The sequence below is a fragment of the Pangasianodon hypophthalmus genome, chromosome 8 (genome assembly GCF_027358585.1).
Source record: "Pangasianodon hypophthalmus isolate fPanHyp1 chromosome 8, fPanHyp1.pri, whole genome shotgun sequence".
NCBI classification, from domain to species: Eukaryota; Metazoa; Chordata; class Actinopteri; order Siluriformes; family Pangasiidae; genus Pangasianodon; species Pangasianodon hypophthalmus.
The window spans coordinates 5847716-5874286 of record NC_069717.1 but is presented as its reverse complement, the minus strand read 5'-3'; the positions used below and the strand labels follow the sequence as shown (position 1 = coordinate 5874286).

Here is a 26571-nt window from a genome sequence, read left to right as displayed (position 1 = left end):
CCAGGATGTAATCTCAATAGCAGGATGACTTTAATATGAATATTTTATTTTAAAATAATGTGACATTTTATTGCATTAAAGATATAGTTTGTAATTTAGAAAAAAGTGAAGAGTGAAGTAAAATTTTAGATAACTTATAATAACTGTGAATTGAATTTATGAATTGAAGTATTAACATACAGTTGATCTGGCCAGTTCCTTTTAAGCTTTTGTTGACATTTTTCTGGCCCAGAAACTAATTCCACCCCTGGCCATTGAGACCTGCATAAAGGCCTTTTCACTTTTCAATCTTTCTTTTGCATGATCATGCTATTATTCTTTCTTAATGTAGACACTAGCTCATTCATTCAATTATCCAGTCAGCCAATCAGGAAAAAAGACCAGCTTACATTTTTCCAATCTGCAGCTGCTGTGGTTTGGTGAGCCCACTGTAACCTCGGATTCCTGTTCTTGGCTGACAGGAGTGGAACTCTTCTGCCTCAAGGGTCGATGTCCTCTGCATATTGAGATGCTTTTCTGCTCACCACACTTGCCAACAGTGGTTATTTGAGTTACTGTAGTCTTCATGTCAGCCTGAACCAGTCTGGCCATTCTCCTCTGAGCTGTCTCAACAACAAAAACCACCAAAAATAAACAATTTTTAAAAAAACATTTTATGGAATAAAAAAGGAGAGGATGCACAAGACTCCAAAAACATTTTTTCTTACCAGGAAGCAGAGGGCTCCAAAACTTACAACCTGCTCCTTTAATATCAGTGTTAAACCAAATCTTCTTGCTCTTGTGTGATTATAAATTATTCAGCCTGTACAGCTAGTACAATTAGAAGGCAGAGAAGGATTTCTTGGAACAGTTTTAGTTATAGTTAGGCAAAGAAAAAGAATCACTGGTTTAAAAAAAAATCACATGCATTGTAGAGGAAGCAATGGCCACTGGCCATTTGGGAGCCGAAAGAATTGACTCCTATGAGCTGAGCCGGATTCCCATTAAGAGAAGAGATATTTGCTTCAGTTCTGGGACTGAAATGTGTAATCTTTTCATTCTTCCTGTTTCTACAGGATGTTGTCCAGCACGTGGCTATTTTTCTGTTATAATGAACATTGTGGTATGTTAACACTTCTGCAGACACAGATGCCCATTGTGCTGAATTGCCAAACTTTAGGTCACATGAGAGGCAGTCAGGTGACGTCTGGGGTTGCATCCTAAATCACACCCTATAAGACATACAGTGCACTACACAGGGCCATGAAGGCATTGTTTCACTGACAGATATAGGCAGGAGGAGGGTGTTGGAGATCCAGACGCTTAGGGCTCCGGGAAGGTGATTAGATACGCAAGGTAAAGTGTGAGCACTTCAGTGTTTATTTGTAGGATCTACAGCAGTAACAGCATTAACGACCTGTTTCACCATGTAGTCAATGGCAGATCCTAGCTGTGTTAAAGTTGTAAGCAGGCTCCATAAGACTGGCACGTGACGTGAGGACGCATAGTGAAGAGATTTTATATAATGTGATGTCTTTTCGGAAAGACTTATTATTACACTGCATGTGGTAAAGGAGTGCGAAAACGCAGACAGAGCTACTGCTAGGGAAAAAGAATCGATTCTCCGACTCCAGATGTTGGGAATAGCGAGTTGACTCTTAGGCTTAGGAGTCGATTCAACACCGTGAATTTTTATTCGCGTAAAGAAAACACAAAACTACAGACTTTAGCTTTATTATGGAAAAGATATCGAGTGAGTTAGACTTGTTACATTAGTCTTATGACCCTCGAGTGCAAAAAGAATTGATTATTGGGAATAGAGTCGACTCTAAAAGTTAGGATTCATCAGAGTGAGTTTGATTCAGCTCAAGTTCGCGCACAGAAAACGTAAAATAAGTTATTTTTAAAATGATGAGGATGACTGCTTATTATTATTACAACTATTATCATTACTATTGTTCTTCTGGTTATTGTTATTATTTATTATTATTATTATTATTATTATTATTATTAATTTTATTAATTATATTATTATTATTATTATTATTATTATTGTCAATTGTATATAGTAATCAGCTACAAATGAAGCATTTTCGACTGAATCTATAAGGTGATAAAATGGTGAATAAAAAGGTCAAATTCGAGCCAAACAGCTTTTATGTCTTATCTATCAAACTATTCATCCTAACAGTGAAACTGACAGCTGAGACGAGCCCACATGAAGTTAATAAATGATTCATCATAACAGTGTACAGTATATTTAATTAATTCCGCTGTTTATTTGCCTGCACTGTGATTTCATCTTCAGAATCTAGACTCGAGAAAATGATTGAGAGGAATCGATTCTTAGAATCGACTCAATTGATTCGCGACGCCTGGAACAGCAGAAAACAGTCAGATAGAGAACAGTGACCGGGTTTTTCTGCCAAAGACCATTTGCTAAAGTGAAACTGGAAAAGTACCACGTTGCAGGTTTTGAGCTGGCTTATCTTATCTTACTAAATGTTAGCCAGTCGTACTATAGTGGCCAATGAACACAAATACAAACATTTTCCCAAACCAAATTCCTAAAAATCATCATTTTCCAAGTATTCGCCACGCATATAGCTTTCCCTCAGCGCCCTCTGAGAGCTGTAAATCTCAGTCCGATTGGATGAATCTCAAATGTCCTGCCTACTCCCTTGCTTAGTGCACTACATGAATAATAGTTCTATTGTAACTGTTATGCCCTACCTAGTGCACTAGATGTCTAATAGGAAGCCACTTTAGAGTGTAGGCGTTGCGATGACGCATGGGTGTGACGTCAGATACAAGGTAGCCAATCAGCATCGACTGAGGAAGTCTTTCTCGACATTGTTTTGATCGCTTGTTTTTTGTCGCTGTACGAAAGCGGACTCGCCGGACAGGTTGTGTTTCTGTCTACCTCTGACGATCTGACCTTCAGGTACGATTATTTTCTCCGTTTGTGTGGACTCAGATCAGTTTAATCATTTTCTCAGCTGTATTTAGACTTTTTCTCAGCTGATTTTCAATAACAGCAGCTCGGACAGTAGCTCCGGCCACCAGGCAAATCACAGGTTTCTATTAATGCGCCTGTTCTTACACATTATCGTTTCTATGGTAACAGATAATTATAAATAAACTAAGAATAACAAAAGGTAGTAATCAGTGCGGTTATTTAACACACAAACACGTATAATCATTGATAAGATGACGTTTTCTGTAAGGAGACGTTTATTTAATAGTTCTGAAAGCCTGGGGCATAACTGGGTGGATTTCAGGTGTGAACCTCCTCTGAAATATTTTATGACAGTACCAAACAGTTTTTAATGGATTTTTAACACACACACACACACACACACACACACACACAGTATCAAATAACTTTGTTTTGAAATTGCATTAAAAATGAACCTGTAATGTTCTTAATAAATGATCTACAACGTCATCATTACGATTCCTCCATATTTACCCACATCAGATGTCAAACAAATATGTCTGTAGGTTTGTTTAATCGCATTTGATTGTGCTATGTTGACGAACAGGATTAACCATGTGTGGATCATACAGTTTTGTTTTGTTTGGGCTGCTAATTCCTCTGAGAGCTGCTGAAGTGCTGGAAGTTTGCTGCGTGAGGAGAAAAAAAAGGGTTGATCTGGTTTTATAATTACTAACCATTACTAAATAACTAAACCATTACTAATGATTAAAATGTAATAATGTTCAGTGTAACCGTAATAAGTCATTTATAGCAACATTATTAATAAGGCCAGATTGGTTGAGGATAGATTGCTTTAAATGTTTCAATCGTTGATCCTACTTCTGTTTGTCATCCACTTACACTTCTGTTTGTGCAACGCATGAACACGCTTGCACTTATCAGTGTTGTACAGAATTGTACAGATCATGCAGTGGTTTTATTTAGTATAGTATATAAATGAATTCCTGGCTATACCTCTGATGGAAGGAGTCTCCAGCGTCAGTGCTTTGTAACAAGCTGCATTTTTTTTGTCTTATTAATTTCAAGAACTGCTTCTAGCTGCTATAACGTAAGTGATAACAGGAACGAACTTGTTTCACTGATGTTGCACAACATGTTTTTAACTTTTTAACAGTTAAGAAGATGTCATTCATTAATCAATTACAAATTGTAATTGTTTGTGAATTGCTGCAGTATAAGAGGAATAAAACACTGTGGGACATACTGTTATTGGAAAATAATCACCTTGTGGTGGTAAAAGTAACCCAGCTTTGCGTCAGGCCACATCACACCATCTTGTCGTTGATTATTTTCCTATAACAGCACACCCTGTTGTTTTATTCCTTGCATAAACAGTTTATAAACCGTAACTTTTTGAATTAGTTCACAGTATAGTAGTATTTATCATATCTTTTTTCACAGACATGTCAGACGAGGATGGTGTGCTGTCCAGCGGGAGATTTCTGTCCAGCGATGGGGGTAATTTCAGCTCTCTTTGCCCGAATGGCTCAGAATGGATTTGGAGCGTACTCGGAGAGTGCACTCAGGACACCCGGGACATGAGCAGCGTGGTCCTCGGTCTGCTGTCCATCGTCTGCTTCATTGTGTCTTCTTTCCCGTAAGTCCAACTCCGTGACTTTAAACTTCATCCACACTAAGTCCTGTATCATAATCTGGTGAAATCCTCCATTTCTTGTTTCAGTTTACAGTAAATGTAGTCGATCAGCCAAGACATAATTGGCTTGTGTTTGCTTCTGTAGATCATCCTAGCTGATCTGCAGAATTTGGGCAAAGTGCAAAATTGTGTACATTTGCTTTTTGCCAGCTTGGACTAATTAAATGAAAAAACAAATTCCCAATTATAGTTTATCAGTGGAAGATAATCATATCAATACAACAAAGATCATATCATTTGTAGTGAAAGCTTCGTTTTGATTTGACACTTCAAGGGAACTGGAAGGGAAGCGGTAGCTCAGTGGTTAAGACGTTGGACTTCTGATCGGAAGGTTGAGTGTTTGAATTCCAGCACCACCAAGCTGCCACTGCTGGGCCCTTGAGCAAGCCCCTTAACCCTCAACTGCTCACTTGTATAAATGAGATAATTGTAAGTCGCTCTGGATAAGGGCGTCTGCCCAATGCCATAAATGTAAATGTAAATGACACTTCAGTCATGTGGGGTTTTTACTTTCATCACTGGTATTTCTCGTATTTGTTTATATCACAACATTGTTGAACTATAAACTATACTATATAAACTATTAGCGGTTAAAAAAGTATGATTTGTCATTCGTTAACAAATTAAGATTTGTAATTATTGGCAAATTGCAGTGGTGTAAGTGGAATAACACGCTTTGGGACATGCTGTTAGAGGAAAATAATGAACTCCACATCACACCACTCTGTCATTGATTTTATCCTCCATTGTTTGTTTGTACAGTTATGTAAGCTCTTTTGTATATCTCTGTTTATGATATAAAAATTGGAGCAAGTAAGTTTTTTCTGCTGCAGGAAATTAAACAAAACGACTGATCTGACTGCTTTATATTGTTTTTTTTAGGCAGTACTACAGCTCGTGTAAGACGGGGAATATGGACAGCGCTTTATCCATTTGGTTTCTGTTGTTGTGGCTTGCAGGCGACTCGTGTAATCTTGCAGGCTCTTTTTTAGCTGACCAGCTTCCTCTTCAGGTAAGAGACAGATACATATGAATGTCAATAAGCTCCGGGTCGATGAACAGCTTTGATATGAGAGATTTGCCTTTGGTGTTTTTTTTTTTGGAGAATCTTGGGAAAACATTACATGTAAACATTGTTAGACGTTAACCAGTTAGCACTTTGTGTCTGTTTGTAAGTAGTATGATTTGCTGACCTTCCTGAATTTCTGTCCCTCTTCTTATCTGTCCTACAGAAATACACTGCAGTGTACTATGTCCTGGCTGACCTTTTAATGTTAAGCATGTATACCTACTATAAGATGAGGAACAAACTGTCAGACAGTGAGTCGCGTACATTTTTAATATATTTTTAAAGCATATTCATACTTCAGATATGTCTCCTGTTGTTACCAATAATGTCTTTGACTTAGTAAGCGCAATGTACAGAGACTTTAAGGCAGCGTGCATCGTAATGATAGGAATCAGATACAAGAAATAGATACTGTGCTAAATATAGCACATATAATAATAAAAATAAAAATAAAAATAATAATAATAATAATATTAATAATAATAAAATTATTATTATTATTATTATTATTATTATTATTATTATTATTATTATGAATCAGAATTTGGGTGGTGTCAGTGATTGCATGAGATCAATGCAGAATCATTTCCAGTCCAGTGCCAACAGCTGCAAACACTTTATTAAATGTTTTATTAAATTTATTAAATAAAAAGGCGTTTCGGATTGTGTGGTGAACTGAGAAAACTACATGGTGAAATTCTGACATTATCTCCTATATATAATTCTGAAAACTACAGACTTCCCTGAAATATATTTCAGTTTTGCATGTAGCTTAATGACAAGTAAAGTTTTAAAAACCTGGTTACCTGCAAGCGTGAAAAGGGAGAAAATTGCTTTTAACGATTTCATTCTGACTGCGGCACAGAAGCATCGCAGACGTTTTGACAGCCGGAATCTGCTTACAAACAGAACTGATTAGGCTTATGTCTGTTTCACTACAGCGTGTAACTGTCTGACAACTTGATCAAAGTTTCACTACAGCGTGTAACTGTCTGACAACTTGATCTGACGTTCCCTGTGTGAGGGGAATCACACTCAGCTAACAAGCTTGTAGACATGCATGCATTAAGCTGGCTCCTTACCAACATGATCCTGGAGGGAAAATAGTTTAAGCAAGATTAAAAAGTAAATAATAATTAAAAAAAAAAAACGTGTCCACTTCATTTCGGTGAAATATATTTATGTTAAATATTTAATAGTCATAAAACCTAATTTTGGCCAAAACCAGATTTTTGTAGACATGACATTAGACTACTTCTTCAGACTACCACCAAATTTTGTGTCTTTATCTTTTGTTAAGAGAAAACACTGACTTTTAGAAAACGTTTTTTTTTTCCTAATTACATGTTTTAAATGTTATGTAAGGAATTGAAGTACTCTTGGAAGATTAGTGACATCAGTGCATGCTTATCAATATATCCCTTGACCAAATAAACACTTTCTTATTACAACACATTACTGTCTACACAGTCACATGTCCAAAAGCAGAGGTCTCTGATTGCTGTTCTACAGGAGCCGATAAATAAATGTAGCAGAGAAGATGATCGCTATGTCTCTTACACAGTTTCCTCCTTAACACATGGGCCTAAGGGTCAAAAGCCATGCCTATGCTGTAGGAGTGTATTGAGTGAAACTCTTTCTCTAGGGTGTGTAGATGACAACAGAGCAGTGCTGTATGCAGTCGGAGCGCTGTATGCGCTCGGTGCGTTTTCTTGTCTGCTGCAGTTCCCCGTCTCGCCAGTACACACACACACCTCCTCGGGCTTCAGGGGCCGAACGCTGCTGGCTGTGGATGAGCTGAATGCAAATATAATACAGGTGAGCGAAGGCAGCTTTGTGAATTTGTTGATGTCCTTTGGATTTGTGAAACGTCACATTGTTTCAGTTCGTGTCGATTCTTTATTGAAATTGTGTTAGTCCTGACCTGAGCTTCATGTTTATCTGGTAAAGCAGTCCATATTGTATTGACTTGTTTTCTTCTTTAGCCTTTCAACACTAAGGAGATCATCGGCTTCACATTCGGCTCGGTCTCCTCGATGCTTTATCTCTGCTCCAGGCTGCCACAGATTGTCACAAATGTAAGTAGAGGTGTCACAGTAAAACAATCCTGGTACTGAAACCTCGAGTGTCAATCGATATTGATACCCATCTGATAAAACTATTAAACTTTGTAATGATTTTTTCTACTGAAGCACTTCACTTAAAAATACATAGCTAAAAATTTAATGACACAAAACCAAAGCTTATTTATTCAGTTAGACTCACTGATCCTGGCCAGTAGAAGATTAGAAAACCATCACCTGGTTTTGGTGATCCTGTGACACTGTAGCCTCAGATTCTTGTTCTTGGCTTCCAGGAGTGGAACCTGATGTGGCCTTCTGTTATTGTAGCCCATCTGCCTCGAGCTTTAGTGTTCTGAGATGCATTTCTACTCACCATGCTTGTAAAGAGTGGTTTCTTGAGCTCCTTAGCCTTCCTGTCAGCTCAAACCACTCTGGCCATTCTCCTCTGACCTCGTATATCAACAAGGCGTTTCCACCCGCAGAACCGTTGCTCTGCTCTGGTGTTTTTCACACCATTCTGTGTAAACTCTAGAGTGTGTGAAAATCCCAGAAGATCAGCAGTTTCTGAAATACTCAAACCAGCCCATCTCAACCAACTCAAACCACCACTTGTATCTGCATGATGTTATCCACTACGCTGCTGCCACATGATTGGCTGATTTGACAGTTGTATGAATGTGCAGCTGTACAGGTGTTTCTAATATAGTAAATTTATAGGACAAAACACTGTAGGTCATGTATAAATGACAAAATACTGGTCCGTTTTCTTTTTCATGATCTCACTACATGGTCTATCCTAGCATGTTCATTTTGCTATGTTCACTGAGTGTCAGTAGTATACAGTTGTTTTTTAGGTGTGTGTCACTTCACATTCCTCACAGCATGTTCTGAATGCCTCGGCTGGCATCTCTCACCTTCACCCTTTCTCATCTGCTCTCTCTTTTTAAAGTTTCGGAGGAAGTCGACAGAGGGCGTGTCGTTCTTTCTGTTCGCCCTGGTGATTCTGGGTAATGTCACGTACGGACTGAGTGTGCTGGTGAAGAACCCGGAGCGAGGGGAGAGCGAGATCAGCTACATCGTCCACCACCTGCCCTGGCTCATCGGCAGCCTGGGAACGCTCTTACTTGACCTACTGGTATCCTTTCAGTCGCAAAAAAAAGAGTGCTGAATATTTCCAGAATGTGTCCATAGTGGCAGTCTGATGCCTGGTTCTGTTGTTTTTGTGGTGGCTTGCATTCGTGAAAGCAACACATTTAAAAAAAAAAAAAAAATTACTCGTACCACCCCATCTCAATCTCTTATACGTATCCATGGGGCAGTCCAATGGATAGAGAGTCGGACTTGCACCCCGAAGATGAACCTGAAGGTTGTGGGTTCGAGTCTCGTGTCCGGCAGGGATTATAGGTGGGGGGAGTGAATGACCAGCGCTCTCTCCCACCCTCAATACCACGACTGAGGTGAGACCCTTGAGCAAGGCACCGAACCCCCAACTGCTCCCTGGGCGCCGCAGCAAAAAAGGCTGCCCACTGCTCCGGGTGTGTGTTCACGGTGTGTGTGTGTTCACTACTGTGTGTGTGTGTGTGCACTTGGATGGGTTAAATGCAGAGCACAAATTCCGAGTATGGGTCACCATACTTGGCCACAAGTCACTTCACTTCACTTCACTTTTTCTTATCAGCTCTATGGGCAACATTGCTCTTTGCCACATTTGTACCACTTTCACAGACACTGTTTGTGTATTTGTTCTGTTTAAAGGGTTGTTAGGTCTGTGTTAAAAAAGTAGCAACAAAAAGGAGCCCAGAACTCAAAATATGCAACTTTAAATCCTGTACACTGTATTAAAAAGTCTAACAGCATGACTACTATGGAAAAATACATTATAAAAATTTCACTAATACAGCAGCCACTAAGGTTCCTTAAGTCTCATAAGAAAACAGATTTTTTTTTAAAATTATTGTAGTAATATCTTTTGGCAATAAGGGGCGGCGAGGACATGGTTTTTACTCTGGTTTAGGATTTTGCAGGGGGCCCTCTTGTGGTATGATTGAGGAGTAGGGACCATGTAGGACAGGGGTGTCCAAACTTTTGTCAAAGGGGACCAGATTAGTACTCATCAAAATACCAGAGGGCCAGTCTCTCTCTCTCTCTCTCTCTCTCTCTCTCACACACACACACACACACACACACACACACACAGAAAATCATAAATGTCTACTACAGTATATTGGAGTTAACTAATTAATGAAATGAAATGAAATGAAATAATATATATGAGCTAAAAAAGTACAGACTTTAAGCTTTAATTTGAGGCATTTACATCTAAAATGGGTGCATGATGTAGTAATTAAAGCACTTTTTATATGTGGTCCCCATCTATTTCAGGGACCAAAATTAATTGGACAAACTAACATATATAAAGTAAAGTAAATAAAGTAAATTATCATTTTTAATATTTGGTTGCAAATCCACTTTAGTTAAGGTCTCACTGTTAACTTTGCATTTTTTTGTTTGTATCCATGACTAAATATCATTCTGTAAATGAATTTGTGGTTGTAGACATAGGGTTAAAAAGGCCCTTGCATTTTCGCTAACTGTGTTAACACAGATTACTGCCACCGCCATGTGAAAGAAAAAAGACCTGCACAACATTCATACAGTAGCTCACACAAATGAAATGTGCATATCTCATGCTCTCAACCAGCAGACAAAACCGAAAGTTCTACCCAGTTTAAAAGCAGTTCACGGCAACACATCGAAACTAGCAACAGTAAAATCCTGATAATGTACATCTCAATCGAAAATGATTCTGTTCCCGCAAGTGGTGCAGAGTGTTTTAGAAAGGTGTGTCCTTTTTTAAGTTGCAATATTTCATTTTGCTTGAAATAAACAGCCATTTTAAAGGGTTCAGCAAAACATTTTTTAAGTGTTTGGAGAAAATCATCAGTATAGAATCAGAATCACCTTTATTGCTTATTAAGTACTGTGGGTTTACATGTACAAGGAATTTGTCTTGGTGTACTGGTGCTTAGTATAACAGTAGAATACAAGAAATAAAAACAATATTAATAAGGTAAACGACTATGAGCATAAATATAGAAATATAAAAATTTAGGAAAATAAAAAGTTAGAGACATTAACTGTACATTAGTGCAGGATGTGCAAAAGTGGGCCAGTGCAAATGCTCACAGTTTGAAGTAAGAATTGCAGTAAAGCCGTCTGAGTTGTGTGCGTTAATGTAACGCATATGAAACAGAGAAGTGGGGTTTTCCGTTAATGTGATGTGTAATGTCCACGGAGGCGGATAAGAGAACATTGTGGGTCCTGGGTATTGCTGATGAGGCCAGTTGTGGATGGAAAGAAACTGTTTTTGTGGCGTGAAGTTTGAGGTTTTAGTCTTGATGGATAGATAGAAATGAGGTGGATGTTACATCTATTACAGGAAACCTAATGACCAAAGACTACATATATTTATATTACAGATGTTGTTCTTATAATTTACGTATTTCCTGGATTATTATTATTATTATTATTATTATTATTATTATTATTATTATTATTATTTTTGCTTTCTAGCACATTGAGCTCAAAAGCTGATCCTGGAGAATTCTTGACATGCACATTTTTATTTTTTTCCTGCTCTAATAGATGCATGCCGGCTCTTTTAAATAACTATTACATTTTTATCGGATGTGGTGGAACAGGGAAAAAATCAAGTCAAAATATGAAAGGTGGAGTTACTCCAGGACCAGGTGAAAAAATTTAAACCAGGATTAGAAGATAGTTTAAATGCAATCCTGATTATTTTAACGCACCTGAAAACTGTACTGATGTGAGTCCCTGTTGTGTGTTTTTCCTGTTATGAGCAATGAGCTTCATTCATTAGTAAGTTATATTCTGTGTGTGTCAGTGTGTGAGTGTGGGAGAGAAAATATATTTTCTAATTCTAGTGCTTGCTCTATAATTGTTTTCCTTCACTCCTCATCCTCAGATATCGGTGCAGTTTATGATGTACAGTAAAGCTTCACAGAATAAAGAGGACAACGAGGAGACCGCTGCTCTTCTGACTAACTGAGTCGTCATCCTCACGGGTGTGCTCAGACCTCGAGACATTCATGCTCGACTCCCACTCCTCCATGCCTGAGCACAAATGACTGTCAAAAGCACATTTTTTTCTTTTTTTTTCTTCATTTTTCCCCCCCCATTATTTTGTATTAATAGTAGTTTTATATTAATTGTGGGTTTTTACAGTTCTACACGTTTTTAAAAACTCAAACGGACTCATCTTAAAAAACATGAAATCTTTTGCAGCATTTATATTTCATAATTTGCACAATTCCTTTTTGGATGATGTTCCAAATGGTGCAATATGTTCATCAGGAGAAGAGCCACATGTCACATGGACATGATGAAGTGCTACAGATCACGTCTTTTGTTTACAGAGTTTTGTTTTTAGGAATAAACTGTCTGCATGTGTTGTAAATGTTTTTAATCACTGTTGATGGTTAGGATGCTGACTGTCTTTGTTTTTTTATAGTAAGTTGTTATTTTGGGGGTTTTCAATCTTAAAATATGTTTATTTTTGTAAATTAGTTTTTATCTATTTGAAATTGTGCTTCTTTGAAAGGCTGCACTAAAGATGATTTCACAGCCTAACATTCTGGGAGGACTTTTTTGTTGTTGTAATTTTAGTTAAAAAACAGACACTAATTTAAACCCCTTTACTGAGAAAAGAAAAGACAAGAAAAGACAAGAAAAGAAAAGACAAGAAAAGAAAAGAAAAGAAAAGAAGACATGTTTAGTTGGACTTGCTTGTAATGAAAGTCAAAGGGCAGTTGTTGGGGAAGTCATTAAATTTTGCATTGATGAATCAAATGTATTTGTAAATAAATATCTGTATAGTTCTTCCTTTCTGAGATTTTTGTGCTCATGCGATATCAGTGTCGTTGTGTGAATCTAATAACATATCGATGCCAGAAATCTTCAGAAAGGCGTACAAAACTAGAGTTGCTTTGTACAGAGTTGGAAAGTTGGATAACCACATACCATCATTTCAGCTCTCATTTCAGTCTCGTCCCAGGACCTTGACCTTTAGTGTGTTACGGTTGTTTTGAATTTGCGCTGGTTACATGGTTAATTATTTCGTTATATTTAGTCACTGAGTTTGACAACTGCTATTAAACTTCTGTAATTTTTTATTCAACAGGGTATCTTTTCTCAATACTGTGAAACAGAAATCTGTTTAAATTATCTGGAGTAATCACACATATTCTACATAGCTGCTAAATAGAGCTCAGGTTTAAAAAAAAGAAGCTGGAGTATTCCTTTAATCAATGTTATGTCCATGTAGTAGCTTGATGTGAATTTCACTTTCATCAGCATGACATTACCCATATAGAAAAACTTCTCATTGTGTCTTTCACATAGGTGTAAATTGATCACAGAGGCTTCATGCGTGCTGTGCCATGAGTGTCACAACCGAAAAAAGTGCTCCTTATTTGTGGAAGTCATTTAACTCGGCATGATTCCTGTCACGGTTGCATGTTGTTCCTGGAAAAGGCACTCGTGTCGTTTCCCCTCATTAGCCGAGTCACTGTCGTTACTCTCGTGTGAGTTAAGGGAACTGGGTTGGAATGTGTGACCTTAAAAATGTCCCTCCTGCCCTCTGTGAGAGCCCACCCAGGCAGGACGAGGGTCAGAACACTGTACGTGTGCGCGTGTGTGTGTGCGCGTGTGTGTGTGTGCGCAGTGACAGTGAGGGAGTGAGAGTGTGATTGTGTCGCTCTGATTGTGAAACTCCAGGATGGAGCGAGAAAGGCAGCAGGGCTCCACGAGGCCGCAGGAAGAGTGCAGAGATAGTGACGGCTCATCCATCAGCAGCCTGAACGGGGGCTGTTTATAAATACTGAACGCTGGGAATGTTCTAATGAGAGCCTCAATTCAGACACTAAAGCCTTCGCTTTCACTCCTTTCAAGTAAATCCATGCATCTTGTTCATTTTCACTGGTGCAAATGTGGTAGTATGTGTTCTCATGGTCTCTACATGTACACGTTGACCAGAGTAAGATGGGTGCTAAATAGTTAATCCAGTAAATCTTAAGGTAAAGTGAAGCAAAGTGTATTAATAAAAAAAGTTTATGCTTTAAAAAAAAAACTCATACAATATTTGTATCAACTGTATCAACATCTCATTCTTCTTTCTTATATTGTTTTACAGATCATATTAAACATCTTCTCATAATAAAAAACCCACTTCATATTTTGGTCATCTTCATTTTGTGTTATGTGTGTAAGTCCAGAGATGTGTGTTGCATGTGCTGGTATGTGTTTGAGTGAACAGTTTGAATTGGGGAAAAAGCACTGTTTGTTCAGTGCATGTGTGTGTGTGTGTGTGTGTGTGTGTTTGGTGAGTGTTGGATGTCAGAGGCTGGCCCTGTGTCAGCATTACAAATGTACGGGGATTCAAATCAAGAGGATATTGGAAGAGCCAACGCTGAGAACATCAGAGCTGGTGAGTACTCCAAAATCCTGCATTTATTTATAACGAGATGGTTACGGCGCTTTTTATTTGTAGGATAAAGACTTGATTTTTTCCATGATATGATGTTAAATGTTTGGTTCAGTCTTAATATGGATGTAAATAAAATTCAGCATAATGATATATAGTGTGCTTTAAGACATGAGGACAGGATGTTGTGTGTGGTCTTGGTGCTGGAATTTAAAAAGCCAACAGATGTTTAATGTTTTCGAGGAGCAGAACATTATATGTCTATATACTGTACATTTATATGTATTTGTCTTAATGCATAAAAATGTTCATCATATTTTAAAAATTCATTGTACTGCACTATGTACACTTCTAAAACACACACTACCATTTTTGAAATTTGTTTGGCATTGGCTTCATTATATCTAATGATATTAGTACTTTTAATATGATAATGGTGTGATTATATACACAGATTATTGATTAATGTGCTCCATAGGTGAATGTATTTATTTATTTATTTATGAAAATAATATGTTTAAAAACACTTATATTCATATATCTATCTATATATATATATCTATATCTATATCTATCTATCTATATATGTGTGTGTATGTATGTATGTATATATGATCTTCTATGCATGTGTGTGTGTGTGTGTGTGTATATATATATATATACACATGCATACAAGATCATTTGTTCTTTTTAACGAAGATAAAGATGTTATCAACAGATTTATTCCCCCATAGATTTTTTTTAAAAAATTTACTTTGTTTTTATTGTCATTCCCCATCACATTTCACTTTTGTCACTCTACTGATGTATATAAAGTTTAATGTGATTCTATTTACATAAGCAATATATATCAAATAAAAAAAGAGGTCACTGGGACAACTAAGGGTTCAAGGCTGAGTTGGAGAAGAGATATGTGAGAAGAGTTTATGTTCAAACAAACCAATTAGTGTCGGCTATCTGTTATGACACCTCATTTTTCTCCCGCACTGTCAGAGTCATGAATCAGGATAAAAGTGCTAATGGAGCTTTCAGTCTTTGAATAGCAACATGACTACCGATTATCTCCTCCACTGAAATCTCTTTAGTTGACCATGGACTTTAGTCCCCCCCCCCTCCACCAACGCAGCCTGCAAGGCCACTCTAATCTAAGAGTCTGCTTCCTGTTAGGATCCATAAACACAGCATCATATGAGCCAAACAATGTTGTAGAGCATTTAAAAAAAAAAATAGATGGATTGATGGATGGATAGACCATGTTTTGTGGTTCAATGGGGCAAAGGAAATGATCAAGTAGTAAGCTGGTGTTTAGTGTGGCCTGATATGTTACAGCCAAAACGTTTCGGGAAGTTCAGGATCATTAATCTCTTTTCACTCTGTCTTCTAACACAACTCCTACGCCCAGAGGGTTTTGCAACACAAGACCACCCCTGCCCCTTCATCCAAGGAATAAGCAAGCTATACATGTTGCTATTTATGGTATTCATGAAAAATGAATGAACGTTCAAACTCTTTAACCCGCTCGCCTCTCAGAGGGAGTTCAACAGTCCCGCTCTTTCTCACCCTGTGTGAAGTGAAGCTGTGTGCGGCAACCAGGCAAAGGTCCTGTTTTCCTTCTTCTGGATTTGTAAGGAAATGACCTGCAAGTCATTTTGATGGACGGCAACAGAAATAACAAAAGTCCTCCCTCCATCAGGATGTAGAAATGCTAATAATGGCTCTATCATAACGGCTCCCCCACATCGAACAATCAATCAGGAAAGTACCATCAAATTGGCACTCTGTCTCAATAGTGTAGTGTGTGTATAAAGATGACTTTATGCAAAGGGTCTAAAAGATGGTGTCTTTTTTCTGTCCACTCAGGACCTCTCTGTGTGCATGTGTGTGTGTGTGTGTGTGTGTGTGTGTGTGTGTGTGTGTGGGATAGGGGGTTAGTTGAAGCTCCTAAAATCCTAAATCCTCAGGGTCAAATATTAACTGCAAGACAAACAGAGCCGTAGCAAACAGTGAAACAGAGCAAACAGTCAGCAGAGCATCAGAGATGAGCCGTCTATCACTCTCTCCTCCCATGGGACGCACAGATCGACCGACACAGACTGTGGATCAACATACACACGCAGCAGATAAGGCTTTGGAAAACAGGAAATAAACTCTAAGGTCTCATGGTTCAGCAATTTTACGTAGACTCACCTGATCACTGGATCTGTTCATTGATTACTCACTGAAGATTTGAAGCCTCTAGGATGAAAGTAATGTCATAGTGGAAGTGAGAGAAGCCGGCACTAGAAAGGACTTTGTGAAGTCCAGATATGGCTCCCAGTACAGTCTTATTTCTTGTATCTGTATCTAGAAATGTGCTCCGCACATTCAGGTGGCTCATAGAAGGTCTCAAGCTGGATGTCCTTCTCCACGCCAAACCTACAGAGACCACCAGGGATTCGCCTCCGTTTCATGAGCCGCTCTCTGAAACCGTCGCCAGAGCAGCTGTTGAGACACACGGGACTTGTTCCATCCTATTCTCACACTCCTTATCCCATGTCTCTATGCACTCTGACCTCCTTAGACCTCTATGATCTGTGTTTGAATCATCCACTAAATATAGATCCTCCAACTCCAGACATGATATAGTCTATGTCAGAAAGTACTACTCAGTTGAAAGAAATAGATTGAGAGACTGAGATGTGTGTATAATGAATTCTTGACTGTATCCTGATCTGCGTTAGACGTGGACGTCTCTGTGAAGTGCGTGTTTGGGAAATCAGCAGTGGAGATGAGAGAGTGGATGGATCCTGAGATGGGCATGATGACTGGAGGCTACCTCTCTGGAGCAGACGCTTACGGCATTGCAGAACCACAGTACTATGGTAAGGTTCTTCCTGTTAAAACTCCTATGTAACTGTTTATACTGAGAAACTTAACACTTCATATCTTCAGTATTTTTATATCTCCAGTCTTTGGTTCTAGCTTGCATGCTAAGTTACATTTTGTATATTTCCTTAAAAGCAAAACCAGTGATCTACATAACTTGTGATTATTAGGTCTAGATTCATTCATTCATTCATTCATCCATCTTCAGTAAGCACTTTATCCTGGTCAGGGTCATGTTGGATCCAGAGCCTATCTCAAGAATACTGGGTGTGAGATGGGAATACACCCTGGATGGATTGGCAGTCCATCATACCATGCACACATGCATTCACACACATTTCCCAATTCACTCACCAACATGTTTTTGGGCATTGGAAGGAAACCAGATAATCCAGAGGAAACACACTTGGACATGTGGAGAATATGTGAAACTCCACACAGACAGTAACCTGAGCTCAGGATTGAACCCGAGACCGTGGACCTGTGAAGTGTCAATGCTACTTACTGTGCCACAGAGCAACCCCATTATATCTATATAACGATAATATAAAGATAGCAAAATATGATGAGGGTGGAGACTGGGGTTACATTACATTATGTGAGCAACAGTGTTCACCAACATGGCTGTTTATAGAGAACTCCAGTAGTTTACAAACAGATGTGAGCTCAGCCGTGTCACACAGTGAATCCCAGGCTGAACAAGACAGAAAACATCTGGGAGAAAAGGGAAGTGGGAGGCTGAGTGATATGAATGAGATGCTGTGTCACAAATGGAGAGCGGAAAACATGAAAAACAGTGAAATCCAACAAGCATGTGGATGTGGGGAATTATTAAAGGGCTACTGTAGCTTTTTTTTTTCCCCAACCTTATCACTTTCAATTACCATAAACAAGAATTTTGACATACTTGACTCAAGAAACCTGGTACTGAAACCTATGTATAATAAGATATCTAATAGCATTAGTAAAACATGTATGCAAAATGTCTATTTTTGTAGAACGCTATAATGAATTCTGTAGTCATCTGGAAATATTTGTAGACATGTCCTACAAACATAGCTGTGTGGGCGTGATCACACCCAGAGAGCACAAAACCTTGGAGAAAATGTAAGAAACTGAAAATGCTTTGACTGTATTGCTCCGGTGTTTGAAGATTACATAAGAACAGCCTTGTCTCATGTCTGAGCCTTCATTTAAAAGAATGTAGTTTTTAAATTGCATTGAAGAGTTGCATATAGAAAGCATTTATTGACAGAATTCGGCAACAGCTCTTAGACTACTTTATAGAAGTCAGTTTAAAGTTTTGCCGTTCTTTTCTTAGTACAGGGAACTGTCAAAATTCTTGTCTGTATTAATCACACATATGCTACAGATGTGGTAGATGAAGGTAAGGTTGACAGAATGCTGAAATATTCTGTTAAATTCACAGCCAAACAGAGAACTGCATATGCATCTACCTATGTCGTGTTGATAAACTGATTTATTTCTACTGTGTTTATCCACATTTCCTGTCAATCTGCAGGTTTCTTTCTGCAACATGTAGGTGCGAATCAGGGCAATCCTGTCTCGCTGCACAGATGTGTTTCAGAAGCAGTGCCAGCAGTAACACGTGTTCTCTCTGTGGAATGACTTGTGAAATGTTTCACAAATCCCAAGCCCATTCTCATAAGGCTGACGTTTCGGTCTATACTGATTCAGTGTGATTATCAAAGGTCAAAACCAAAGCAAACTAATATCATAAACATTACAAAAGCTCTTCAGCTGCATCCTGTTTCCAGAGTCACTCAGTGGTTCACAAGGTCTTGCTCTGAGTCTTTTATTGTCCCAGAGGTCTCATTAAAGCCATCAAATAATTCCTAAAACACAGTCTGTCAATGTGCATCACGTTCCAGGCGAGAATTTCTTTGCACTTTGTCATTTAACTCATTTCTGAATCATACTGACCTCTTTTTGCGCATCCCATTGTGCTGCATATTAAATATATGAAAAACATTATTACATACTATGACGTTTTCACTTTTCACAGATGTGCTGGTGGATCCGTTGGGATATTCGTACCAGGACCTTGATCTGCAGGCTTTTCCCTATAGCCAGCAGCACTACAATCCAGCGAACGTGCAAGTCTCTGTGTACGGACCCCCCAGCTCTCAACCATGTAACCCAGCGTACCCGTACAGCCCGCAGTGTCCCGAGCCTCCATGCCAAGCAGATGTGGAGCTGCACGGGCAGGCAAGAGGCAGCATGGGCATGACACCAGGCATGAAGAGACCCCGACTGGGGCCCGGAGCTCGGGTCAAGGGTCAGGACGAACTGTGCGTGGTGTGTGGGGACAAAGCTTCAGGATACCACTACAATGCTCTGACCTGTGAAGGCTGCAAAGGTGCTAATCTTTATTGTGCTTATTGGAGTTGAAAAAGAATTATGGATTAATTACCAATTTTTTATACTTTTGTGGTATTTTTAAAACTGATTTAAAGGAATACTCCTGCAATTTTAAGTTAAAAATTCTGGAGTATTCCTTTAAATCAGTTTTAAAAATACCACAAAAGTATAAAAAATTGGTAATTAATCCATAATTCTTTTTCAACTTTTTTTTATTTAAAAAAATTCAAATGCAAAAAATAACTTTTTTAAGCAACATTGAGAGTGCGTTGGGAAATAGCTTTTTGTAATATCCTCATCTATTGTTGTAGTGTGTAACATTAATTGTGTAACTATTTCAGACTTTCTTACCACAATATACTGTCACACGGTTATTTTATCACACCTGCAGTGAGAATATTGATTTCTGGTTCCATAAATCAACGTACCATAAAAATATATATTTATATGGAAAGAAGGAATATGTCCTACTATGTATTATTGAATGTTACACTACAAAACTTTGTAGATAAGTAATGTACTCTTCTTTCAAGTATCTACTGTATATCTTTAGTACTTTTTCTACTATGACATTTCTACAACAGTTGCTAAATAAAGGTAACACTCTTATTCCTGTGTTCTTTACAGGCTTCTTTAGGCGCAGTGTCACCAAGAAGGCTGTGTATCGTTGCAAGAGTGGTGGCAGCTGTGAGATGGACATGTACATGCGTCGCAAGTGCCAAGACTGCCGACTGCGCAAGTGTCGAGCCGTCGGCATGCTAGCTGAGTGTGAGTGAGACTCTGTGTTCCTTCGGCTCATGAATGGTTGGTGACGTAAGGAATAAAACACAACAGGGTGTGCTGTTATAGGAAAATAATCAGTGATGGGGTGTTGTGATGCAGCCCGATGTGAACCGAAGTTGTTCCTACACCCTGAAGTTGATTATTTTCCAATAATACATTTAAAGTTGTGGAACTTCCTGTGTCAGATTATGGGGCTTCAAGACTGGATATTGATGGACAGAATCTGCAGTCTTGTGGCATACATTATTATTATTATGGATCGTATAGTGTTAAGCTTACATGTTATTGACTGTGCCAGATTTAAGCCTGGCTTCCTCTGAGATTAATGAACAAAATAAAATTGAAGTGATGTCATGCAGGAAGTGATGAGGACACAGTGCCAAACGGATTTATTTTTTTCTGTGAGTTACATTCCAGCTTTAGCTCCCAGGAGAATGAATACTTCCTGGGTCAGACATAAATGATTGATCTAGCATGCATACCAAATGGGCTATCTGTTACATATCAGATTGATCAAACTAGAGAGATTAAAACCTACTTATACTATAATGTTTTTACTTGATCTCAGATATTAAGAACAATGGACTACAATCAGCTTCCCCCTTGCATACATATTACACTCAGTTGCCCATTTTATTATCTACACCTATATTTTACCATTTTATGAGATAAATCTATCATATAGGTGCTCCTTATGGGTCTACAGTTACCGGCTGCAGCCTGTCTGTTGCTATGTATAATTTGCCAGCACTCCTCTACTCGATCCTTCAGTGAAAAGGACATGATAGTGTGTGTGGTGCTGGCGCAAGTGTATCAGGTGCAGCAGCAATGCTGTGTTAATTGTTCAGAAACTAACACTAATGAAAGCTAGAAGACTATTAACACAAACTGTTAATGGTAATGTCAGTAATTTTATACCTACGCCTGTATGATTGGTGTACCTGACAAAATGGCCATTGCATGAATTGTAAGATGGACCATGTTAAGCCAAGAGGTTGCCAGGGCTATAGTCCAGGATCACACCCCTCAGGTGGGCCGCTACACTGTCTTTAGGACGCTACTATAGAAAACCCAAATCACTCACAATGATTTTGTTCCTTAAAGGGGCTAGTAGGCTAGTTATATAGTTTGATATAGTTTGGTAGTTTTAATGTGTTCCAAATGTTGGGAAAGAGGTTTAAGAATGGAGCACAAAGGAAAACGTCTTCTGAGCCATTTAACTGGAATATGTCCTGGAATATGAGTTACTGAGAAGTAACTTTAATGACTTGTGATGTCATGTGATGAAGTTGCTTCGAAGTAATGAAGTAAGGCTATTTATAAATAGGGCTAATTATAAATTTATAATGCTCCTTTGCTACTTTGCTGTTTGTGCATCATTGTGCCGGTTGATAACTGAAGTTCCTTTTGTATCTTTTCTTCATGTGTGTTGGATGTTTGCCCCATGTAGTCCCTTTCATATAGTGTCGGAGTAGTGGAGCCTCATATATTCACCAGCCCCATGCCATACATTAGATTAATATGACCTGAATGTAGGTACCTAATAAACTGGCCACTAGGTATACGTGTATAGTTGCTAGAACATGAAACAGAATGAGAAAGGTGATTTGCGCTGTTCAGCTCTTTGATCTTGTCCAACAGGTCTGCTGACTGAAGTGCAGTGCCAGTCAAAGAGGTTAAGAAAGGGGGCCAAGCACAGAGGAGACTCACTTTCAGTGCTTGCCACTGAGGATGAGGAAAGCAGTGAAAGCAGAAATGTGTCCTCTACCAGCAGACTACCTGCACCAGTACGGGTATGAGCTAAAATTCTAAAATCCCCAGGAGCTACATTTCTGAAGGTCCTTAGAGGTGTTCAGACAGTCAGTGAATTTATTTCATTGTTTGGACAATATGATTGTTATTAGCATCCTGTAATGCAGATTTAGTCCATCATTTTCTGTCCCAGAAAAGTGTATATGAAGACGCTTTTGCGACTCTCATCTCAGGGACTTCATCATTTTTACTGAATGGTGGGAAAATCCCCACTATTTAAACACAATGATTTGCACCTGTGGCATGATGAGATTGAGATCCAGAGATGTGTACTGGTAATCAAGTCATTACAACATTGGCTTCCTTTACTCTTCCATTACACCAGGTTTCTTTAATGTATATGTCGATGATTCACACCTCTGGACCCCATCACAGTTGAAAATCACACACAGTCTTTAGATAGCAGTGATTCACTGATGAAGCCTCTCAGATAAGTGGCAAAACATATTCAAGACCGAATAATAGTCCAGTCACCTAGCCTTATCACTTCCACAAGACAGACAGTGTAAATGTTTTTGCTATTTTAGAGATTTTAATGGTAATCAACTTGCCAGTATTTCAATTCTCTGTAAGCATGGTTGTCTTGTTTGGATTTCTGTGTGCTTAAGGTGCCATCAGGATTGTCCAGAGAGCAGAAATGTGTCCTGAACAGAATTGTGGAAGCTTATCGTCGGTACAGAGCTCAAGATGGCACTCGCTTCCGGGTGCGTATGTCAGCATGGCTTTAGTGTGTATCATTGCAAAAGGTCACTGATTAAGCCCAGTCCCAGGCTAGCATGTTTAGCATAATCCCCACTAGGACCATGGCTAAGAGGGGAGCTAGTTTGGTAAGTTAACACTAGAGCCCTGTGTAGGGGCACAAATTCTGCTGTGAAGGGTTTTCACTAGCTAGCTTGGTATGGTGAATGTTACAATATGGCCAAACCTTCTTTTTCAATAATAAAAATTAAGAGTGTGGAAGAACCAAAGGTAATTAGCACAAATGAACAAGCAACAAAGTCAACAAAGGTACACATGCTAATGACACTGTTGTGAGGACCTATATTGGAACTACTTGATGATAACCTATACAGTATATCAGGTTAAGTGGTTGCTAGTTTTATGTTTGCAATATGAACTTTGGTATCAATTAGCTTTTGCTTTTGGAATTTCCCACATTTCCCAATTATGTGTCCAGTTCGGTGTTTTCCTTGTACTAACATAATGTGGACTTTGAGTCATGATTTAAAAATTGTCAGTCAAAAGGCCACAACAGGATTATGTTTGGGAAAAACCTGTCCAGGAACTCATAATATTCCTGTATCATTTCAGGTGTCCCAGTGGTCCTGTTTACAAGATGGTGCTGATCGTTTGACCGACTTGACACCTCTCGAAATAGAAAGACTTCTGCAGTTCTCAAAGAGCATACCTGGTTCGACACGTCTCTTTCCACAGAATCAGTACAAATCCGATGACGTGAGAACAGGATTGATTAGCTAATCTGTGTTTGGTGTTTGTTTGTTTGCTTGTTCAGGGTTTGAGCTCTTGGACAGTGCTGATCAGAGCATTCTTCTCTCCAGCTCGTCTGTGGAGGTCATGTTCCTGCTCTTGGCTCAACAGTTCACTGAGAATCCATCCCTGTACAGCTCATGTAAGGCTGCATTGATCAGTGTACTCTCTACTCAGGAGTCCAAACAAGCACAACATTTATATCTAGTCACTAAGGTTGAGTCTCTTTCTCATTAGCTCTGTATCCTGGCAGTGCGAGTGGCTCCAGTCACGGCTGGGTGAAAACCTCACAGTCTAAGACCAGCAGTCATGAGATGCTATTAAACTCAGGTGACTGCTACTGTGAGATGTTTTTTATATTGTGTTATGCAGTATAATTTAATAGCAAGTTTAAGCTATCTGCTCTTTAAAGGCAGAAGCCTAGCTCAAAACCAGTGAAGTATATGCTTTTTGCACATATTTGATTGTTGACAATTTCTACTTGGCTAATATTTTAATTAGATAATAGGAGGCCTTTTCATAGACAGACAGACAGATAGATAGATAGATAGATAGATAGATGGGCTACCTGTTTGCATAATACTTGGCCTAATGTTAGTTAGCTTGCTAGCAACCTTGCCTACTTGTTTACATGTTTATACTTAACCTAACATTGACTAGCTTGATAGCAAACCTTGAAATGTATTGAAGTCAAACTGCTACTGCTGGAGTGTTAACTGCTTATCTGGCAACGGTACTGTGTTTAACTAATGTTACCAAATATGAACAATCTAGCTTGCTAGTGGCTAATACCTTGGCTAACTGTTTACACAATATAGTAATTCGCCTAATGTTATCTAGCTTTGCGACTTGTTTACACAATATAATACTTGGACCAATGTAAGCTATCTTGTGACTTCTGGGATTTATTTACACAACACTTGGCTAAACATTAGCTAGCTTGTTAAAAAAATCTGGCTAGTTACTAAAGTCATATAGTTACTGTTGCAGAGGTAACATTAGCTAAGCTAAATACTTATCTGAAACATTAGTGTAGTGCTGTATTTAGTTAGCTTAAAAATGCGGTGAAAAGACATAACAGAGTCTTAATTTTTTTAAAACTGCAGTTTATTATGTTCAACTCATTAAGACAGTGAGAGCCAAAGAATGTATTAGCAGAAGACATTATGATGTCCTCTTTCTGGTCTTTGTCTGTGGGCAGGGATGAGTGAGGAACTCTTGGGGCCTGTGCTGAATTTCTTCCACAGTATGGCAGCCATCTCAGTGACGGATGCTGAATACGCTCTTCTCGTTGCTACTTCAGTGCTGTGCTCAGGTCTGCAGGCTTCACATAATGATATGACACATAATTCTGTCAGGAGATTTTATTTAACATTTATGGAAGAAGCCTTCAGTGTCGGCACTTTGTAACAGTTTTCTCTCATGGGAGAGTCTTCAGGACAGAGGACTTTGTAGTCTGTGGTTTCTCTGAAACACAATCTGCATCTGTCATTCTTTACCTTTTGCTGCCAAATTTGCTATAGAATAAGAGAAATAAAGCAACTTGGGACTGTCATAGGAAAATAATCCAGTACATGCATGCATTACTCAAGCCCCTCGTTGATTATTTTCCCATAACAGCACACCCCCAAGTGATGTATTCCTTACACAAGTGTTTTTCTTTTCTTTTGAAGCTGCTTACTTTTACACAAAAGTTAATGTTTAATTTGTAGTCGCTTGCATGACTACTTCACGGACCACAATATCCGTTTTTTCCCACTGCTGTGAAACTAGAAACAGGTCGCATTATGACTGTATAGTTGTCAAACACTATTTCACACACTAGTTTTCAGATTGCACTATGGTGCAATCCTAAATTAAACAGTTACTAATGGTTCATATTACTTATAATTATAAATAGAAATTGTTCTAATTCACACTTTCCACATAACTTCCTGTTAAATCAAAGAACAGCGCTGTATTAGATCTTGTAATGATATTTTTCCTCTTCTCTCTGTGTGTGAGGCAGACAGACCATATCTGCGTGCAATGAGCTGTGTAGAGAACCTGCAGGAATTTGTTCTGGAGCTGCTCTCCAAGGTGTGCAGGAACGGGCAGGGTACGACTCACGGGCCATGTCGTTTCGCCAGGCTGCTCGGGCGGCTAACTGAGCTGAGGACGCTGCACCACAACCACCTCACACTCCGACCGCAGCAGATCTGGGACATGCAGCATTGAGACACACTGTTCAGGAAGACAGAGGACTACATGGTCAGTTCCTGTGTTTATAAACATTCTGAGCAGGCATGCTGGTCTAAGCACAGAAAACATGTTGTAAGTTGGGATTTGGCACAAACAAGGGGCTGGATCAGCATTCTTCCTTTGATGTGTTCTGTGAAAATGGACTTTTCGAAGAAACTGCAGCTTATTTTTGATAATACAGTAGTCCAATTCAATGTGTTATACCCTTGTACAAACTTATTTTGACCTGGAGTTGCATTTATTTTTCACTATATTTGAGGCCTAACAGCCTGACTCAAAAATATACAAATGTTTCCAAAGCTGTTGTCTGGTCTGTTAACATTACACGCAGTCTGTTGTATTCAAAATGAATTTGAGTTTTTTAATTGCATGTCTGCGCCAAATGATAGTGTATTTCAAAAATGAAACAAAGCAACAGATTTGTCCATTTCAAACGTCTGTTGACGTGTTACATGGTCAATGTTCTTTAAAGGAGCAGTCTGTAATTCTAGAGCCCTCTGTTGCCTGTGAAGTGAATCGCAGTCAGAATGCAAACATAAATAAGCCTTCCTCTTTCCCGCATCTGACTGCACCCCGTCTGTTGAAACTACAGATGTATGATGAATTCCTTTTTTTATGAAAAAGGCACAAAGGGTGAAATTTATTCATGTTTGGTCTGATCAAACACAAAAATGCAGTAGGTTTAGACGGCACATGTATCGCCGTAGCAGGGGGTCAAAGCTCACAAAT

At 38.8% G+C, this 26571-nt stretch overlaps 2 protein-coding genes across 5 annotated transcripts; both read left to right on the top strand.

Moving 5' to 3' along the window:
- The first annotated feature begins 1218 nt into the window (after nucleotides 1–1218).
- On the top strand, nucleotides 1219–12966 carry slc66a1 (solute carrier family 66 member 1). Of its 2 annotated transcripts, none has more exons than XM_026927902.3 (8): nucleotides 1219–1335; nucleotides 4382–4577; nucleotides 5517–5646; nucleotides 5867–5954; nucleotides 7349–7521; nucleotides 7689–7781; nucleotides 8716–8901; nucleotides 11755–12966. In XM_026927902.3, exons 2-8 carry the CDS (start codon nucleotides 4384–4386, stop codon nucleotides 11836–11838), a joined length of 948 nt encoding a protein of 315 aa, XP_026783703.3. In that variant the 5' UTR covers nucleotides 1219–1335; nucleotides 4382–4383; the 3' UTR covers nucleotides 11839–12966. The 2 variants fall into 2 exon arrangements, with proteins under 2 accessions (XP_026783703.3, XP_026783704.3); XM_026927903.3 differs by lacking the exon at nucleotides 1219–1335 and adding an exon at nucleotides 2775–2923.
- Nucleotides 12967–14109: 1143 nt separating this feature from the next.
- Nucleotides 14110–26141, top strand: nr1h5 (nuclear receptor subfamily 1, group H, member 5). Of its 3 annotated transcripts, XM_026927899.3 has the most exons (11): nucleotides 14110–14274; nucleotides 16992–17132; nucleotides 19163–19516; nucleotides 20146–20286; nucleotides 21943–22094; nucleotides 22722–22817; nucleotides 23425–23524; nucleotides 23627–23743; nucleotides 23839–23931; nucleotides 24803–24916; nucleotides 25610–26141. In XM_026927899.3, exons 1-11 carry the CDS (start codon nucleotides 14139–14141, stop codon nucleotides 25816–25818), a joined length of 1653 nt encoding a protein of 550 aa, XP_026783700.3. In that variant the 5' UTR covers nucleotides 14110–14138; the 3' UTR covers nucleotides 25819–26141. The 3 variants fall into 3 exon arrangements, with proteins under 3 accessions (XP_026783700.3, XP_026783701.3, XP_034162662.2); XM_026927900.3 differs by lacking the exon at nucleotides 23839–23931; XM_034306771.2 differs by lacking the exons at nucleotides 23839–23931; nucleotides 24803–24916.
- Nucleotides 26142–26571: the final 430 nt, after the last annotated feature.

What these genes read in the sequence shown, in the direction of transcription:
- slc66a1 (XM_026927902.3), top strand. Translation starts at nt 4,384, where the DNA reads ATGTCAGACGAGGATGGTGTGCTGTCCAGCGGGAGATTTCTGTCCAGC. An exon ending in CTGACCAGCTTCCTCTTCAG is followed by an intron (nt 5,647 to 5,866) that starts GTAAGAGACAGA and finishes TCTGTCCTACAG; the next exon opens with AAATACACTGCAGTGTACTA. An exon ending in CGCTCTTACTTGACCTACTG is followed by an intron (nt 8,902 to 11,754) that starts GTATCCTTTCAG and finishes CCTCATCCTCAG; the next exon opens with ATATCGGTGCAGTTTATGAT.
- nr1h5 (XM_026927899.3), top strand. Translation starts at nt 14,139, where the DNA reads ATGTGTGTGTGTGTGTGTGTGTGTGTGTTTGGTGAGTGTTGGATGTCA. An exon ending in GACTACCTGCACCAGTACGG is followed by an intron (nt 22,095 to 22,721) that starts GTATGAGCTAAA and finishes TGTGTGCTTAAG; the next exon opens with GTGCCATCAGGATTGTCCAG. An exon ending in AAGATGGCACTCGCTTCCGG is followed by an intron (nt 22,818 to 23,424) that starts GTGCGTATGTCA and finishes GTATCATTTCAG; the next exon opens with GTGTCCCAGTGGTCCTGTTT.